The sequence below is a fragment of the Polistes dominula genome, unplaced genomic scaffold (assembly GCF_049000335.1).
Source record: "Polistes dominula isolate Pdom_NZ unplaced genomic scaffold, Pdom_raw_medaka contig_16, whole genome shotgun sequence".
Lineage (NCBI taxonomy): Eukaryota > Metazoa > Arthropoda > Insecta > Hymenoptera > Vespidae > Polistes > Polistes dominula.
Window position 1 is genome coordinate 6,152,003 of NW_028301040.1, and position 18,022 is coordinate 6,170,024.

The window sequence follows — 18,022 nt, forward strand, 5'->3', positions numbered from 1 at the left end:
GCTAGACGGTCAGATATGATCGATCGATATTACTTACGTATGTGGAACATTAGTTGGCATTATGCGCAACGCATTTTCAACTAACAATAAATATTTTTTCAAAGTGCCCGAAATCGAAATTTTGTCATCCCAATAATATCATAAACACACGAACTTGTGACATTTGCAAAAGAAAAAAAAAAGACTAAATTATAAAGTAAGGAAGAACATCAGGTTCGTGAGTTTTGTTATCATCAAATTTCAATATTGCAGTGTACGATCCTTTCGTACGATCTTTCAGATAGTATATTTAAATTATGGTACATTTATATAGACATACGCAAATGTATCAGTTTAATTTTGTTCAAAGTTTCATTTATTGTCGAATAATAGGATATAATGTTTATGCACCATCGGTTGAAAATTTGGAATAACTTGCTGTATAAGTTTTGAAACGATTTATCGTTATTACATCAAGTGTTAACAGATTGAATAATGTTCTAAGATGTTGCAACATTTTCATATTTTCATAATATCTTTATATAGTTTATATAATGTTTCGAAGCAACTATTTTTATAAATATCCTATATCTCTAAATTTACGTGGCGATTCCAAACTTTTTACTGATAGTGTACTTATCTAATATGCGCATGTGAATATACAAAGAAATATCAAAGAATATATAGGAAGGATAAATAAATAATAATTTGCACCCTTAAAGAAGGGTGATTTTCACTTATAAAAAGACGTTGCGTGAGGCACGCGCTTTAAAACTATTGAAAAATATAAGATGCTGACCTTCGACATTTTCTTGCAACTATTTTGAATATTTATGGGATAAACTCGTGCTGATGATTGTTTTATTAAAATAAAATTAAATGGATTTATGTGTGTATGAGATTGTATGTAAGTACAATGTAACTTATTCATTCAAAATTATTCTTGGAAATAATTTGTCTTCTTTCCTTTTTCTTTTTTATCGAGAATTAACATTTCGACTGTTTACTAATGTACTACTACTAGTATACAAAATAATTCGAAGTTTTAAATAAGCTAATACTAAATTAAACAAATTAAATAGATAAGATCTAACAACTTGAATTCTATCGGATAGATTAGATTTCAGAACAAAAATAACGCGTTTTAAAATGATTTCAATCGTAATACAAAATGATAATGCACATTTTAATCTCGTTTCTTGTCCATAACATGTCACATTACTTTTTTATATATGTGTACATAAACGAGAGACAACTTTCGAATAAAAATTTCTCATATTATTTAAAAATTATTTAAATTCTAAAATTTTGTTATTTTCATTTTCTTTTTCTAGTTGTAATACAAATAATAATCCGTATTTTTTTTTCTGTTAACAAGACAACAACATTTGAACTGAAAGTTTTCACACGTTTTCTTTTGCACTTTTTTTTATAATAAAAATTATAGGAAATGACGGAGGGGGGATATTTTAGATGTTGTTTTTAAATCCAAATAAAGGACCAATATAGAATATTAAATATGATAAATGCCACAGGAAAGACTATTCTACTTCGTCGGTCTATCCATTGAGCTATTTCTTGGGGTGTCATTGTTGTGAAATTGTGTAATTGTGAGAGGGTTGGCCTTCTTGAAAATGGTTTCGTGGTCGGTGGTGGTTGTGGTGGTGGTGGTGTACTGTCAATCGTCATGATGCTCCCCACGGAACATTCTTGATCCTTATCTTCCTCGATCTTTACCGAAGGTATATTGATTGTACTTGGAAAGCTCTAGAAACCCAATATGTACAAAGTTTGATTACATTTTTACTTTATTTTTTTACAAATAGAAACTAATTTCAAATAATTTTCTTTGATATCAATATTGTTATTATAATATAATATTATACTGTGTGCGTATTAACTGTATACTTACGTGTACAGTTAGGTAATTTTGACTGGAATAATCTTGTTCGTTGATATTACCATTATCAAGTGAAGACCAAGAACGTGATCGTTCTAAACTTGTCGTATTCTTTTGGAACTGTTTTCTCGCTAATTTTGGCGTTAACGTTGATTTTAATATATACTTGCTGTTTACCTTTTTTAATGGCACATTTTTTCTGCACAAAAATATTCATCGATTATATTTTGTTTATTTGTATAGATAAGAAAAAAATTTGAATACGTACTTTCTTCTATAAATTGTATTTACAAAAGCAAATTCAACCATCGCTGCGAATAAGAATATTGTACAACCAAGAAACCATATTTCACTAGCTTTTATGTAAGATACTTTTGGTAATGAATTTTCTACTTTAGATGCAAGTGTCATGAATGTTAATATTGTATTTGTTCCTATAAATGAAAAGTTTTAAATCAATATGAAAAGTTTTTTTTTTTAATATTATGGGTTTCATATAAATTAATACCTAAAACAATTCGAGGAGGACCTGCATCCATGTGTAACCAAAAGGATACCCAAGATATGACAACGATTAATATCGATGGTATATAATAATCCATCATGAAAAATCCCATTTCACGAGCTAATTTAAATGTTATGGTAATTGAGCTGAAATTACCAGCTAAAATGATGAAAATTATAATATATTATATCGCATTAGAAAATTAATTTTTTTGTCTTTATACAAACTGTAAAATAATACAACTATTATTTTTAATTTATCATTCTATTATCTACATTTATTATTATTCGTAAATACTTGATTTTTCTCTTTAATTAAATATTTACCAAAGTGACCATAATGTTGTTGAGCAGTGGTGTACGATACGTGAGAATGATTAACCCATTTTTCAACAAGTTTATACTCAGTTAAATGTAACTCATCAGCAAGCACAATTGGTTCTTGGTCCCAAACCAGTTCCATATCTTGTACATTGTAGGTCCCTGTAGGTAAAAATACCATTCATTTCCAAGCAGCAGACTGGAACAATATACTAATTCATGTGATACTAAAAACAACTAAAATAACATCCTACAGCTTTCGAAAGCCAATGGGCACTCCTGCACGTCAAATGGAAATTTTTCTAAACGTAGTCCACAATTAAGGATAGCTTCCATTCTAAATAAAGAACAAGATAAAAAATACATTAATTATTTATTTTAGATATAATTAAAATAAGAAATAGGAAATTTTAAAAATATTCATAGACCTGGTATTCAAAATAACCATTCCGGCTGGATTAATGGAGATCAACAAATCTTTAACACTATTTCCAACAGAAGCAGAACTTCGTTCATTAGCTACATAAACGGAAGGTGTCCAAATTAGATCGTGTGCTACTTTTCCACCATAGATTTGTGTTAAATTTGGTGCAAGATCTGAGAATTCTAATCGTTGATCTTCATATCGAAATTGTAACATCATATTTACACCAAATTGCTAAAATATAATACGATAAAAAAGTTCATAAGTTTTTACTTTACTTTTTTATAATAATGAAATAATATTTTGTAATGTTTATATTACCAATGTCTTAGCCATATTTGATCTAAGTATATATATGTAAACTCTTGTATAAACTTTGACGGGATCGGAAGCATTAATTAGACCGGGTGGTCTAGCCATTTTGTCGTAACGACAATCGTGCGTTAATTCTTGTAAAAGTTCCGTTTGTGTTACACTGCCAGCAACTTTCATTGTTGGACAAATTCCTTCTCTATTTTAGAACAACAAATATTAAATATTAAAATGAATATCAATGCTGTAAAATATTGTCATTTTATTTTTATAAAATTCACATTTTAAAGGAACGCATAAACAATATAAAATAATTATAAAATAATATTATAATTAATATTTATATATAAATAATAAAATAATAAGAACATAATAATACTTGTATGCGTTTGAAAAAAATTAACATATTGCGAACAATAGAAAAAAAATGTCTTCAAATTAATATTCTTGACTTTGTCTGTTTGAAAGAATGGTTCATTGGTGCTTTGTACCAATGCAGATGACATAAGAATAGTGCATGTGACTCTGTTAAACTATACAAAGAATTTCCGTACTATTGAATCTACAGGGAGAATTATACGAAGAAGAAAATAAACGTTGGATCTAGATATTTCGAAGAAATAACATTTCAATAAAATAGTTCATCATTTTTTGGAACTTCTATTTTGATAATCTAGATAAGAAAAAAAATATATATATGTATATATATTTATAAATAAAATTCTATTCATTACTGTATGTACATGGTAATTAAACTCACAATAAAACGTTATCATCTTTGCATATAGATTTACAAGTATGTCATCGCGTGTTTGAGAAAAACAAAGATCTCAAATAATGCCGTAGTTTGTTCTTAAATATTGAAATCTCAGGAAGACAACAAAGATTTACAAGATCTACTTCTTATCTAGTGTAATGATTACACATTAAATGCCGACACTAAGATTGCTTCTTTTACGAAGAAACAGATATTGACTTTTAAATTAATTTGTGTGTGTGGGTTTGATTGTTCACAGAACATAATCTATTTTTTTTTTTCCTTTTAAAGTAGACAAGTGCAGACAAAAATAAACGAGATGACAAGTAAAACGTACTTAAGTTATAAAAAATGAATTTCACAATAATGCGAGAACGATTTTCGATATGTTATGTACGGTATTACATTTGATGGTGTTTGAATATGTTTTTTTTTTTTTTTTGTTAAAAGATTATTCAAATTCACTTGTAAAAAAAAAAAATTGGAAATGAAATGCAATTGAATGACTAATGTTACGAAATAAATATTATTTTATATGTATCGTGTTTTCTTTTTTTTTTTTGAAATGTGTTTTTCCATTCGATAAGTTTAATAAAAATGATATAAAAATTATAACTGACGTTATTTGATTGAAATAAGATAAAGTTTTAATTAAATTTGAATAATTCTGTTTAAACAAGTGCTTTTAATTCTTTCATTTTCTATTGAAATGCCAGATTACGAATGAGATTAAATCAATAATGTCTTATTTTCGTACATACTGCATTTATCGTATTAATTAAATATACTATATTTGTTTTAATAAATTATCTTTTAATTAGAAATAATTTAAATAATATTTGTTTATAATTAAATAAATAATCATTAATTTATTTTGACAATATTATTTTATCTACGACATATTAAAATATTTTGATGACAATAATTATTGTTGTATAATACAATAATATAAATTATTGGATAAACTATTTATGATATTAAATTTATGCAATATTAGATGTCATAACAGAGATAAATATGATTGTTAAAAACAATAGAATGCTTTAATAGTTACAACGCAAAACTATTACGTATCATCTATTAGTAAAGTTCAATTGAAATACTCCTAGTTCAAGACCTTATTAACTCTCATTCTCACATATTACTTTGAATATTCAAATAAACTTGGTAACTTCGCGTTGAACAATCATTTTTTTTTTTATTAATAAATGTAAAATACTAATAATTCAATTTCATATTATTTTTAATATTATAAATAATAAATATGTTTCACATGCACAAAAAAGAAAAATAATCTAGGCGTTTATTATGAATGCGATTTTTTTGATACAATTAATTAATTTCTAAACAAATATATAATACAATTGTAATAATTATAATTGTACTTACATGTCAGCTGGTTTAGCAAATGATAAATTTGGTAAGGTATAGAAAAAAAGAAAAATAAAAAGACTCTTCCCCCAAGAGTCATTTTAAGCTTCTGTAATACTTAACAGTTCTACCGGTAGATACAAACTGTCTTCAAACCTAATGTAAGTAAATTTACTGGAAAACAGACACCAACCAATCATTGCTCCCACTTTACATGTTCTCCTGCTTACAAGAACACGGTAAGATCTTCCTTACCCCCCCCCCCCCTAACCTCCGATTTTTTTCAAATTTGGCACACTTGTAGTAGTTCATGAGAAGATTCATTGTGCCTTTAAACTTAGTGCAAATACCCAGACATTTGCGAAAAAATGCGAATTGAAATTTCACATAGATTTGTATTTTTTTTAATTGTAGTAGTGTAGTAGTCTACAAAAGCGGCAATGTGTGGGTCTCACAAGTCGCCGATACCTGTATCTTTTTTAATATTGAAATAGGATTAAGTTTGTCTACCTTTTCAAAGATAATTTTTTTTATTTTTTTTCTAGAGTATTGTACATTAATTTTGTACAGAATGAAATTTAATAAAAAGTACATTTGTGTATTATATGGTGTCTGATTTTTTGTTGTGTGCTAATGTTATAAATTTTATTACAAAATAAACATTATTACGCAAATAATAGAATTAATAAATATATTAATAATTAACTATTTAATTACTTATTAAAATAAGTATATTATTCATTAACAATAAATAACAAAGATTAATTTCTAGTGTACTTAGACCGATACATTGCAAAATGAATGCGTCCATTTTTTTTTTCCAAATTAATAAAACAAATGGCAAATACATTCTACTGTGCAGTTCTCAATATGGACTAATATAAATTTATTACTGTAAATCTTACTGGGAATTTGAAAACATTATTAGGAATCGACTGAGACCAGAACAATTTATATATTTTTATGAATTAATATATTCTTTGTAGAAATTCCCTGTGAATTATTATGCAAATAAAACGCAGATGCAGTGACAAAAAATAATTTAGACAATAATATGTTTAGAGGTAAAAGTAATAATAATCTTGTTTGAGAAAGAAGCAAATATTATAATATTGTAAAGATATATTTTTTTTATCATAGAAAAATTGATATACGTTGCATTAATTTTTAATCATTTAACAAAAATAAATTATATTTATCGACTGATAATATATGTGCCGCCATCTAACGGTAATAACTACTACTTCATCTTATCATCTGGTAGAATACGTGCCGTCATCTAACGGTACTAGCTATTACTTCATTTTACCGACTGGTAGAATATGTGCCGCCATCTAGCGATACTAGCTATTATCAATGAGCATTGACTGAACTTTTCGTAGACTCATGAATTGACTAAATTCTTCGTAGTTCATTGATTTTCGAAAATTGAAAAATTTTTTTCGTGCATTCGATCATTGACTGAACTTTTTGTAGACTCATGCATTGACTTAATTCTTCGTAGTTCATTGATTTTCGAAAATTGAAAAAATTTTTTTCGTACATTCATGCATTGATTGAGATTTACGTAGACTCAAAATTAATTTACAAAATAAATTTATTAAATTTATAAATACTTTTATAATTCATGATTATCATGAATATAATAAAATCTTACAAAATTTCATTTATATTAAAAATAGTTTTTTTATATACATAGATTTCATTAAATCTATACTTAATCATAATTTTAATTACTATTTCCTATCTTATTAGTTTTACATATTACAACATGTGGTTTCATCCTATTAATGGTGTAAGTAATTGAATGAATATCTTTCAAATGTTCCGTTACTCTTTTAAAATGACGTTCCGTATAAGGTATCATTCCCTCAAGGAAAGACAATAGACCTGTGCTTTTCATATCTTCCATTTCCATTTCACTAATTAACACATTTATAACCGTCTGTAAATTATATAATTATTACATTTTCATTAAAATTTCAAAGTAAGACAATTTTTGTCCTATTCTAATTATGTTAATTTACATACCTGAGCAGCTTCTGCATTTTTGCTATTAGTGTTCCATTTAGATGCAGAACGTAATAAAACTTGCTTACAAGAAGGTGTTAATCCACTGATTGTGGTTTGTAAATCGTTTTTATCTTTTTTTAATATACCTATAGAAATTTTGAAATTTAATTGTGTAAGATTTTTATGAAACATTTTAAAAGAAATATAATTATATAGTTTTGTATACCTTCAACTATTTTTAAGACCTGGAATGGTCGTTCCAATTCCAAAGCAATTTTTAATGCGTTGGTTAATTCATTTGCTTGAAGTAAATTAGCTAATTTTTGTTCCTCTAACACAATTCTTTCTTTTTCTTTTATAATTCGAGCTTTTTTCTCTTCTGTTGCGTCTTTCCAAACTATCAATAAAGAATCACTTCCACCGCTAATAATATATTTTTCGTCTTTGGAAACTAAATAAAAAAATAAATCAAAATAATAATATATATATGAATAATGATAAAAAAAAATGATAATAACGAAAAACAAAATAATACAACTAACCTGTTAATCCCCACACTCGATCCTCGTGTTTTGTCATAGTTAAAGTACATTCAGATGTTTTAATACACCAAATTTTGATAAGACCATCCGCACCTGATGTGACCAATTGCATACCACGAGACATAAATTCAGCTTTTAAAACAGAAGATTCATGTCCTTGAAAAGTCTAAATAATACATCAAATTATATAAATAATAAATTGGGCTATATGAAAAAAAATAATAATATATCATTATATAATTAGTTACCTTCAAACATGTGAGGTCATGCAATGACCATATCTTAATCGTGCAATCTGCAGATGTTGTCAATAATACTTTATCAATTGGTGAAAATCGTACGCACCATACACCTTTCCGATGTCCGTTAAATGTACCAATCAATTGAAGATTATTGGCAGACCATAACTAAAATAATTATTTAAAATAATCAAATATATTAAAATTATAATATAAATTATAAATATATTAATTCTAATAAATATTTATATTATACTTTAGCAGTTTTGTCTTGTGAACCAGTTGCAATAAATTCATCGTTCAATGAAACTGCTACGCTATTAATATCTTTTGTATGAGCTGATACTGTATAAGTTGACTCGATGTTAATCTGGTCTGCTGTAAATATAAACATTTAAATAATAATAATAATAATAGAATAATATTTTTACAAATTGTGATATATGCAATAAAAACTAAACCAACTTACATGAGTTTGATAAATTTTCAGGTAAAGACCAAAATTTAAGGCACGAATCCTGACTGGCCGATACAAAAAATTTTGCTGATAATTGTGAAATGCAAACACAGCCAACGGCAGCTGTATGTTTAACAGCAGAAGCAATACATGCCATTATTTTTGTTTCTTTATCCAAAAACCATACTCGAATACTATTATCCTAATAATAATAATAATAATAATACATAATGTATTAATAATATATAAATATAAAAAAATGAAAATATATGAAACAAAAATTTAAACTTTTGTTACCTTAGATGTAGAAATTAATAACTGCCTATTGGCAAGAGTTGTAGCAAGTGATAAAACTATATCAGTATGTCCACAAAGTAATTGGCAATTCATAGAATTTAATTCGTATAATTTAATATCTGAACTATTGCTAGCTACTGCAATATGTGAATCCTGTTCTCCTACATAAGTTATGTCTAAAACGGAGTCTAAGTAACCCGCAATCTGTATATTTCATTTTGTTTATATTAGTAATACACAATAAAATACATGATATATATAAAAACATTTTTTAAATAATATTATAAAAACATACCTGTTTTATGCAGCCAAATGTTTCCATAGAATAAATTATTATATTATGATCTGCAGAAACTACAGCAAAGTTATTAATAGCTTCGTTATATAATAAATGCGTAATTGACAGTCCATTTTCTTTAGATGCAGTAATCAAAGAACTTTCTTGTGTATAAATTTGTTTACATTTTGTTATATCCCATAGCGTAACAAGACCTAAATAATTATGAATTGAAATTTTATTCATTTATTAAATAATTTATACAATAAAAGAAATATATTTAATGAAAACTATCAAACCTTTTTCTCCAGCGGTAGCTACGTAAATAGAATCTGCTTCAGGTTTAATGACATTGCTTAACAAAGAAGTATTATATGGCACAATAAACGCTCCTTCTATTACTTCGTATACAGCTAATGTTCGGATTGCGGTTGCAGTAGTGATATCCCACAATATAATTACTCTATCTCTCCCGGAGCTATAAATTTAAGAAAATAAACAATTAATTTTGTAAAAATAATAAAATATATTATTAGAAATTACCTCACTAAGTTGATCCCATTTACGTGGAAAGATAATGAGGTAACTTTACTTATATGACCTTTAAGTAAAATCTTTTGTTGACCAGTATCACTATCCCAACCATAAATTTTCGTATCATCTCCGGCCCCAAACAATAAATTCTCTTTGTACGGATGAAACGCTAACACACTGAAATATAATAAAATTAAAACAATTGAATGTATTTGTGCCTACATTGAAAATAATAGAAATATATAAATTATATACCTTATAACACCTTGTATTCCTTTAAAAAGTTTTAGACAAGCTTGATGTTGTATGTCCCATAATCTAATACAACCATCACTTCCTCCTGAGGCCATCAAATGATCATTAAGATAACTAATATTTGTAACAGGTCCATTGTGTATAGATTTCCATATTTTAATCAACTTATTTTCTATAACGAAAAAGAAGAAATAAGATATATAAGAAAATAAGATAACCAAGAGATAAATGTATCTATAAGTATCCAAATAAAAAATATTATTATAAAGTAACCTTCAATATTCCATAATTTAAATAAACCACTTTTACAATGAGCAAGTATATGCGAATCATCATTGTTAAGTGCAAAACAATTAACTTCATCGAGGTCTTCTTGATTTTCTGTTTCTCCAAAAGATTTAATCGTAAAGCCTTTTTCTATCGATACAACCGAAATAGCTCCATATTTTTTACAAAACATGTACTTCCCATTCTTACTCCACTGTAAATAAAATAATAATGTATACTTATTGTAATGTTCACAATTGTTAACACGTTTATTATAAAAATTGTTTGACTAACGTGGATAGTCCCTCCTGTAAAGCAAGCATCCAAGGTGGAATCTATCTCAAAACTAGAAATGAAAAATAATTTCTTTGAAATTATATTAAAATAAGAATTATAAAATGTACTTATAATCATAAATAAAACTTACGCTTCTTTCAAGATACTTTTAGACATGATTAGATTTTTATAATAAATGGATATATAAGACAATCTATATTTAAGTAAACCTTCTTTATTTATAAAGATTAATTAAAATTTATGGCTCTCACAAAATCCACTGGAAATTAGTCTAAGACAACAACACCATGTGTTCAAGTTTTAAAAACATGACCCACGATGCCGAACTAAAAACACGAAATATAAAAATTAATAGAGATTACCAACTCGAGAAGAACTCAAGAATATTGTATTCTTTGACCGTCACCATGTTAAGTAGGGATACATAATAAGTTAGGTTCCTGACGCAACTCTAACGCCTTCTGGTGATCCCAATGCTAACTAAGATGATTTTTGTTAAGACTTATGAGCTTCTATATAATTCTATATTCTTAGATTTAAGCAACAATTTTTGTTAAATTATTATTGATAGGTGAATACGTTGATATTTATTTATTGATATTATAATAAAAGTAAATACAAGAATAAGGGAGAGTAATAAATAAAAAACTTAGATGACTAATGGACTAATTCAATATTTCCATTAATAATGTTGGCAATATATGAAAGGATGATAAGTTGACAAGACTGATAAGCTCAAGTTTGTCGACTGCTAATTATGTTTTGACAAGTACACGTAGCTGTTACCTAAGTTTTATCAACTCTCTATTTTCTCTTTCTATTTCTCTCTGTCTGTCTGTCTGTCTTTCTCTTTCTCTCCCTCGTTTATCTATATTTTTAAAGAGCAAAGGATTTAACGCTAAAATAGTATTATTTAAAAAATTTGGAGAATAACATTCAAATAAAATCGTCGTAAATAGAATGTTAATGCAAGGCTCAACTAATAAATCTTCATTCGTCTACATCAAGTAATGATATTAATTATTTCTTTATTATTATTTGTTTTTAATTTGTTTGTAAATAAATATAATTATCTATTTAAGATATGAAGAAGAATGAGTTGGTTTGATGCGACAGGATTTGCCAATTTGGCAAAATCTGCTTTAAAAGAAGCTCAAAAAACTATAGACAAAGCTTTGGATATTAAAGATGAGGAAGAAAAGGTAATTCAAACACACACTGACGAAGCTTCAGACTTTTTTACAACTTGGGATTTTAAAACGGAAGAGGAAAGTAGTTCCCAGAGTAAAGGATTAAATCCGAAACAAGCGAACACTAGTAGTATATGGGGAAGTTTTACAGGATCATTTTTTGAAATTCCCAAATTTGGAGATAAGAGTACAACGAGTAATATTAAACATTCCAAGTCGTTACAAGGTACGTCTTCTGAAACTTTAGAGAAATGTCAACTCACACCATCAGCATCACTTCCTGACAGTCTAACTGTCAAAGAAGTAGAGAAAGAATCAGTAAAAAATAGCGAAGGATCATCTGTCTGTGTTTCTAAAGTATCATTCGATAAACTTGATGTTAATATATCAGCAAAATCTCCTAACAATGAAATTCCATTAGATGAAAAGCATTTGTCAGTAAATAAAGATAATAATAAAATTGAAAAACATGAAACAGAAGAAGATACGACAAAGTGCAATACGAATGAAGACGATTCTCAAAACATGACCGATGCTTTTAACATAAAAGATAATAAAAGTAATGTCAGTGAAAATGAAGTGGAAGAACAGAAAAAAGAAGTTCATCAAGAAGAATTGACAACATGTAATACATTAAATAGAATATCTGTCATTTCTTCTGATAGCGATAAAAAGAGTTTAGAAAGTGTAGAAATACTTGGCTCTCAATCAAATACCGATTGTACTACCACTCCAGAATCGGATGGTAATTCAGTCAGTGATTCTATAGGTCCGTGCGGTGTAGGTTTAAAAGTTAATTCGGAATCGGTAGAAATATTACCGGATAGTTTAGTAACATCTCCAAGTTCAGTAGAAATTTTAGGAGAATGGAAAAGTGATAGTAGTCCTAATTTATCACCTATAGAACAAAAACATTCAGAATCGTCTTCTATATTGGATAGAGATGATTCTATAACACCTTGCGGAGACAATATTAATATGTGGGGAGAAGAAGATAATAATATCCAAAAAGAAGTCTCATCTTTTGATATATCTCCAAACCTATTATCTACGGAAAAAAATCAAACAGATCCTAACAGCGCTAGTAGTACATCATTACCTGATACCTCGATTACATCTCAAACAAGTAATAGTCTATCTGTCATAGACAGTAATAAAGCTTCACCAGAAAGTGTTGAAATAATACCAGATGTTGATGAATTGGATGAATTAAGTCTAGCTGAAGATTCTTATACTTCTGCATCTGAAAGTACTGTGATGACTATTATGGAAACATTTCAACAATATGATCAAACGAGACCAAAATTGGATTTTACTAGTATGAATGTCAAAATGCATGAATCTTATCAAGATAGTAGTAAACAAGTTTTGCTAAAATCTTCTACAGAATCGCAGTTAACTACAAGTCTTGATTCTTTAAAAGAAAAACATAATTTACATTTACCAATAGAACCTATTACTACTCAACCAATTTATAAACCGGAACCTTTAGAATCTGTTAACAAAATAATTGAAGTAGATCCATTTAGTCAGTTAATGAGTACAACGATAGAACCACCGGAAATTGAAGGTGATGTTGAAAATGAACGGTTGCAGAGAACAGAATCAGTCGAATGCACCGATCAAGTTTTAATTTTAACAGACTCTAGTTGCGAAGGAACGCTTATTGAAAGTAGCTCTGAAGATAATGCAACGTTAGTTTCCTCTGTTGCTACTAAAGTTGTTGAAACCCATTTAACAAGTAGTTCCTATGTAAAAACAATGTTAGCAGATGCAATGGTAGAAAAACATGAAATTATAGATGTACAAACTCATTCTGCTGGCGCACCACGTGAAAATTCACCAATTTCTTCAGAAAGGTGCATCTTTCTTTCCCTTTTATAATATTTATAATTTTCATATATGTTTTAACATTGTATTTTCTAGTTTTAGTCGTTCTGATCTGGTAAAAATAGGATCTGATCAAACTAGTGGACATACAAGTGGAGACGAAATAGAAACTACAACATCAAGTGATATCGAAGTAATATCCAGGTATATAAATCATTAAAAAATACTCCTAAAATTATAAAACTTCTATGACAATGTATCAATAATTTTCTTTAGTCCTAATGGAGATTCAAGCTCTACTCAATCAAGGCAAAGTCCTGCCAAATTACAGACATCCAAAGGAAACGATTTATTGACAAAAACTTTAAAAACAAGAGGTCACTCCAGAGAACTTAGTGAGATTAGTATAGGATCAGATGAAACTAATTTAGAAATAGAAAAATTATTAAAACGTATACAAGAAATGACTGAGGTATTAGAAGCGCGAGAGTCGAAATTAATCGATGTTAGTAGAATTAATATGGAATTGCATGAGCAAAACAGTAATTTAAGAAAGTAAGTATTAGTTTAAGGTGTGCGATAAATTTCTGTATTTAATAATAACTAAACGAAGGATTGTTTCATTGCTAAAAAGAACATCATTCGTGATTCCAATTTCAGACAACTGGATAGTTTTGAAAAACGTGCAGAACAAAGTCAAAGTTTGAATCAAATTACAGACGAGTATACGCAACGTTTATCGGCTTTGGAAAGAAAATTTCAACAAGCTATTAGAGAAAGAGATACGTTACGAAAAAATCTGGATCAATTAAAACAAGAAGCAGCTACGCGCTTGTCGTCCCAAGAAATGTCTACTATTAACGCGGAAAAGGATGAAATAATTAAAGAGCTTAGAGAAGAAGGAGAGAAACTTAGTAAACAACAATTAACGCATAGTAATATAATCAAAAAATTGAGAGCCAAAGAAAAAGAAAATGATGCACTTATTAAACATCAAAAGTACGTATACATAAAATAATATTCTCACAATAACTATATGATATTGAAGTATTACTTATTAATGTATAATTTTGGTTTAAACCTCAATGCAATTGCAGGGAAGTTATTGAAGAACAAACTTCGGAGTTAGAAAGACTGAAACGATCGTTGTATGCAAAGGAAGAAGTTGAACGAACGCAAATAGAAGCTGTACATACATTGACAGCAAAAACGAAGAAACAAGAAAAAGAAATTTTAACTTTGCAAGAAAAATTAGATAATACTATGCATAAAATGGACGCTTACAAAAAAAGTTTAGAAGCTGCTAAATTGTTAGTATACAGTTAACGATTTCGATTCTTATCGTTTGTAATAAGTATTTCATATTTAATGTCTATACGTCAGTTTTTATTCTACAGAGAGTTAGCAGAAACAAAGAAGAATTTAGTAACCACTGAACAAGAATTGAAAGAAGCTGTAGACAGTGCCAGCGAATCGTGTCAACTTTTTGCACAAGTGGAAGAGCTAAAGATTAAGCTGCGTCAAACAGAAGAAGCAAATGTTAAGTTAGTTGGATCTTATTATATTACTCGTTCTTATATAACTCCATTCATAACTTATCCATGATAAAACATATCTCTTTTTAAATGATATAGGAAAGAAGAATTCCATAAACACGTGAACAATAGCTTACTTAAAAGATTAGAAGAAGCGGAAACAAGAAGCGAAGAATTATCCGAATCAATTTCAACAGCTACGAAACCGTTATTGAGACAATTGGAACAACTACAAGCAAATTTAGTGCACAAATCAAATACTTTTATGAAACAGGAAAAAGTACTTAACGAAAATAATGCTGAATTGCAAACTAAACTAGAAAATTTACTAGAAGTTGATCGTGGTTTAAAAGAAGAAAATATAAATTTAAAAGCTAAAATATCTCATTTAGAATCGAAAATTAATGCCAAAGAAGCAGAGAAAGAACAATTGGAAAATCAAATTAAAAAACTAACAGAAGAGAATAAAACTCTTGCGGATGAAAGTTTACGGTAGGGGATTATTACGAGAAGTAAGAGATGGTAAGAAGAACGAAAAATCTTCTATATTTTAAATATATTCTTTTATACAGTCATCAGCAAAATATGGAAATGCTTCAACAGACCCATTCAAATCAGATTAAAGAATTTAAAAGAGAGATAAATGCGTTAGAAAATAAAGTTGCTATTGAACGTGCAGCAACGGATGCAGAAAAAAGAAAAAACCATGCTATGTTAGAACAACAGCAAAGTATTGACGAAGAACTTAGACTCAGCCCTACTCTTAGTATTGAAAGAGACTCTGTGAGTAGTGCGAGTAGTGTATGGCCAGCTGTATGTATATTAACATTTTTCTTTAATTGTAATTACAAAAATTAATTCTTTCGTATTACAATAAATAAATATTCTTATATCAATATGTTTTCAGTTCAGTGATTCAGTATTTGATAATGGATCAGGAAGGTTCCCTGTAGCCTACGGCAATTTTAGAGCAGGAACCAATAGTACATCTGTGGTTGAAAACTTACAGGCGCAATTAAAGCAACGAGATGGTATGCTGAATATTTTTTTTTTTTATATTATGAAAAATTCATTTAAGTATGTATGTATACTAGGGTGGGTCAAAAAAATGAATTTTTTTTTTCAAGCGCCACGGAAAAATGGGTTGCTAGACACCTCAAAACAATTCTCACCAAATCTGAACTCTTAATTTTAATAGGAAGATCCTCCGCATCGCAGTTTTTATTTTTTTTTCAGTCTAATAGATTAAAATTCATACCTCATTATTTATTGATTGTATAGAAAAATGTTCTAGACAAATTTTGTAGGAAATTTAATGCTCTATAAAAAATGTATCTTATATTTTGATAATGACTATTATAAGATACGCAATACAAATTTTTGTAGGAAATTAAGCGTTCAAAAGATATTCATCATCAAACTTTCATGTTTACTGATTTTTGTCTCTGAATATCTTTTGAACGCTTAATTTAATCGTCAAAACATAAGACACCATTTTTATAGAGCATTAAATTTCCTACAAAATTTGTCTAGAACATTTTTCTATACAATCAATAAATAATGAGGTATGAATTTTAATCTATTAGACTGAAAAAAAATAAAAAACTGCAATGCGGAGGATCTTCCTATTAAAATTAAGAGCTCAGATTTGGTGAGAATTGTTTTAAGGTGTTTAGCAACCCACTTTTCCGTGGCATTTGAAAAAAAAAATTCATTTTTTTGACCCACCCTAATGTATACTTATTTTTCATCTCTAGGTGAAATACAACAACTTCAATGGGAATTATCACGTCGTAACACTGAAAGAGATGCTCTTAATACAGAATTATCTGCGTTAACTTTAAAAATGGAAATATTAAACAATCAAGTTGAAATGGTGGAAGCTTTAAATGAAAACATTAAAGAATTACAGACTAGATACGATGCATTATTACAAATGTACGGAGAAAAAGTGGAAGAATATCAAGAGCTTAGATTAGATCTTGAAGATATCACAGATATGTATAAAAGTCAAATTGAACAACTTCTTAAAAAAGATACTTAATCAAAAATAATAATAATAAATATATATATATTGCTTATATAAATGCTGCCCAGGTGGATTTAAATAAAGAAAAAGAAAAATTATGGCTAATATGTCTCATATACTTGCATTGATCTAGATGTGTGTTGAAACTTATGTAATTTAAATAATTTCTCTATTGTTTCTGTATGTTTGCATACAAGAAAATATTTTAAAATAAGAAAGAGAATTTGCAAATAAAATACTGGATAGCAAAAAAATAGATAAATATATATAGCTTAGTATTAAAATTAATTAAAATAATATATATATATATACATAAAATTAAAAAAATTTGATTATAGTATTTAAGAATAATATAAATAAAAAAATATCTAAGAAAATCATTTTATAAAAATCGGTGGAAATCTCTTTCTAAAAGAGTCGGTTATAAATTATATGATATCTATTAAGATAATTTCTTGTTAAATATTGTTTTATCTTTCTATAATAGTTGTTATTCAATGCACTAATTATATATAATAGAAATTTTCATTGAATTATTATTATTCATTGTAATTTGTACATGTGAATTAAATGTGTATTTATATGTACATCTATATGCATATCTATATAGGTATATAGATATATATGTACATATTATCTCTATTTGAAGAAAATAGAATAGAAAGGAACGAGGATACGGGAACACATATATT

The 18,022-nt window shown here is 27.6% G+C and overlaps 3 protein-coding genes across 5 annotated transcripts; 1 reads left to right on the forward strand and 2 right to left on the reverse strand.

Annotated features, from left to right (window-relative positions):
- Positions 1-328: 328 nt before the first annotated feature.
- On the reverse strand, positions 329-5,745 carry LOC149031820 (pH-sensitive chloride channel 2). Its single transcript, XM_089174757.1, has 9 exons — positions 5,587-5,745; positions 3,450-3,639; positions 3,133-3,362; positions 2,959-3,041; positions 2,711-2,866; positions 2,388-2,543; positions 2,148-2,313; positions 1,892-2,078; positions 329-1,746 (listed from the first exon to the last, which is right to left on the reverse strand). The coding sequence occupies exons 2-9, from the start codon at positions 3,618-3,620 to the stop codon at positions 1,462-1,464; spliced, it is 1,434 nt and encodes a 477-aa protein (XP_089030883.1). The 5' UTR covers positions 3,621-3,639; positions 5,587-5,745; the 3' UTR covers positions 329-1,461.
- Positions 5,746-7,147: 1,402 nt separating this feature from the next.
- LOC107066161 (transducin beta-like protein 3) lies at positions 7,148-11,103 on the reverse strand. 2 transcript variants are annotated; one of them, XM_015320507.2, is made up of 15 exons: positions 10,877-11,103; positions 10,744-10,795; positions 10,456-10,663; positions 10,183-10,354; positions 9,937-10,104; positions 9,693-9,871; positions 9,412-9,608; positions 9,117-9,320; positions 8,832-9,021; positions 8,619-8,737; positions 8,372-8,530; positions 8,124-8,289; positions 7,808-8,032; positions 7,600-7,727; positions 7,148-7,513 (listed from the first exon to the last, which is right to left on the reverse strand). In XM_015320507.2, exons 1-15 carry the CDS (start codon positions 10,900-10,902, stop codon positions 7,298-7,300), a joined length of 2,409 nt encoding a protein of 802 aa, XP_015175993.1. In that variant the 5' UTR covers positions 10,903-11,103; the 3' UTR covers positions 7,148-7,297. The 2 variants fall into 2 exon arrangements, with proteins under 2 accessions (XP_015175993.1, XP_015175992.1); XM_015320506.2 differs by having other exon boundaries at positions 8,619-8,740; positions 10,877-11,101.
- Positions 11,104-11,286: 183 nt separating this feature from the next.
- Positions 11,287-17,428, forward strand: Tmf (TATA element modulatory factor). 2 transcript variants are annotated; one of them, XM_015320509.2, is made up of 11 exons: positions 11,287-11,753; positions 11,829-13,795; positions 13,863-13,970; positions 14,043-14,321; positions 14,427-14,765; positions 14,864-15,076; positions 15,164-15,310; positions 15,401-15,793; positions 15,874-16,114; positions 16,209-16,332; positions 17,059-17,428. In XM_015320509.2, exons 2-11 carry the CDS (start codon positions 11,841-11,843, stop codon positions 17,343-17,345), a joined length of 4,086 nt encoding a protein of 1,361 aa, XP_015175995.1. In that variant the 5' UTR covers positions 11,287-11,753; positions 11,829-11,840; the 3' UTR covers positions 17,346-17,428. The 2 variants fall into 2 exon arrangements, with proteins under 2 accessions (XP_015175995.1, XP_015175996.1); XM_015320510.2 differs by having other exon boundaries at positions 13,869-13,970.
- The last annotated feature ends 594 nt before the right edge of the window (positions 17,429-18,022 follow it).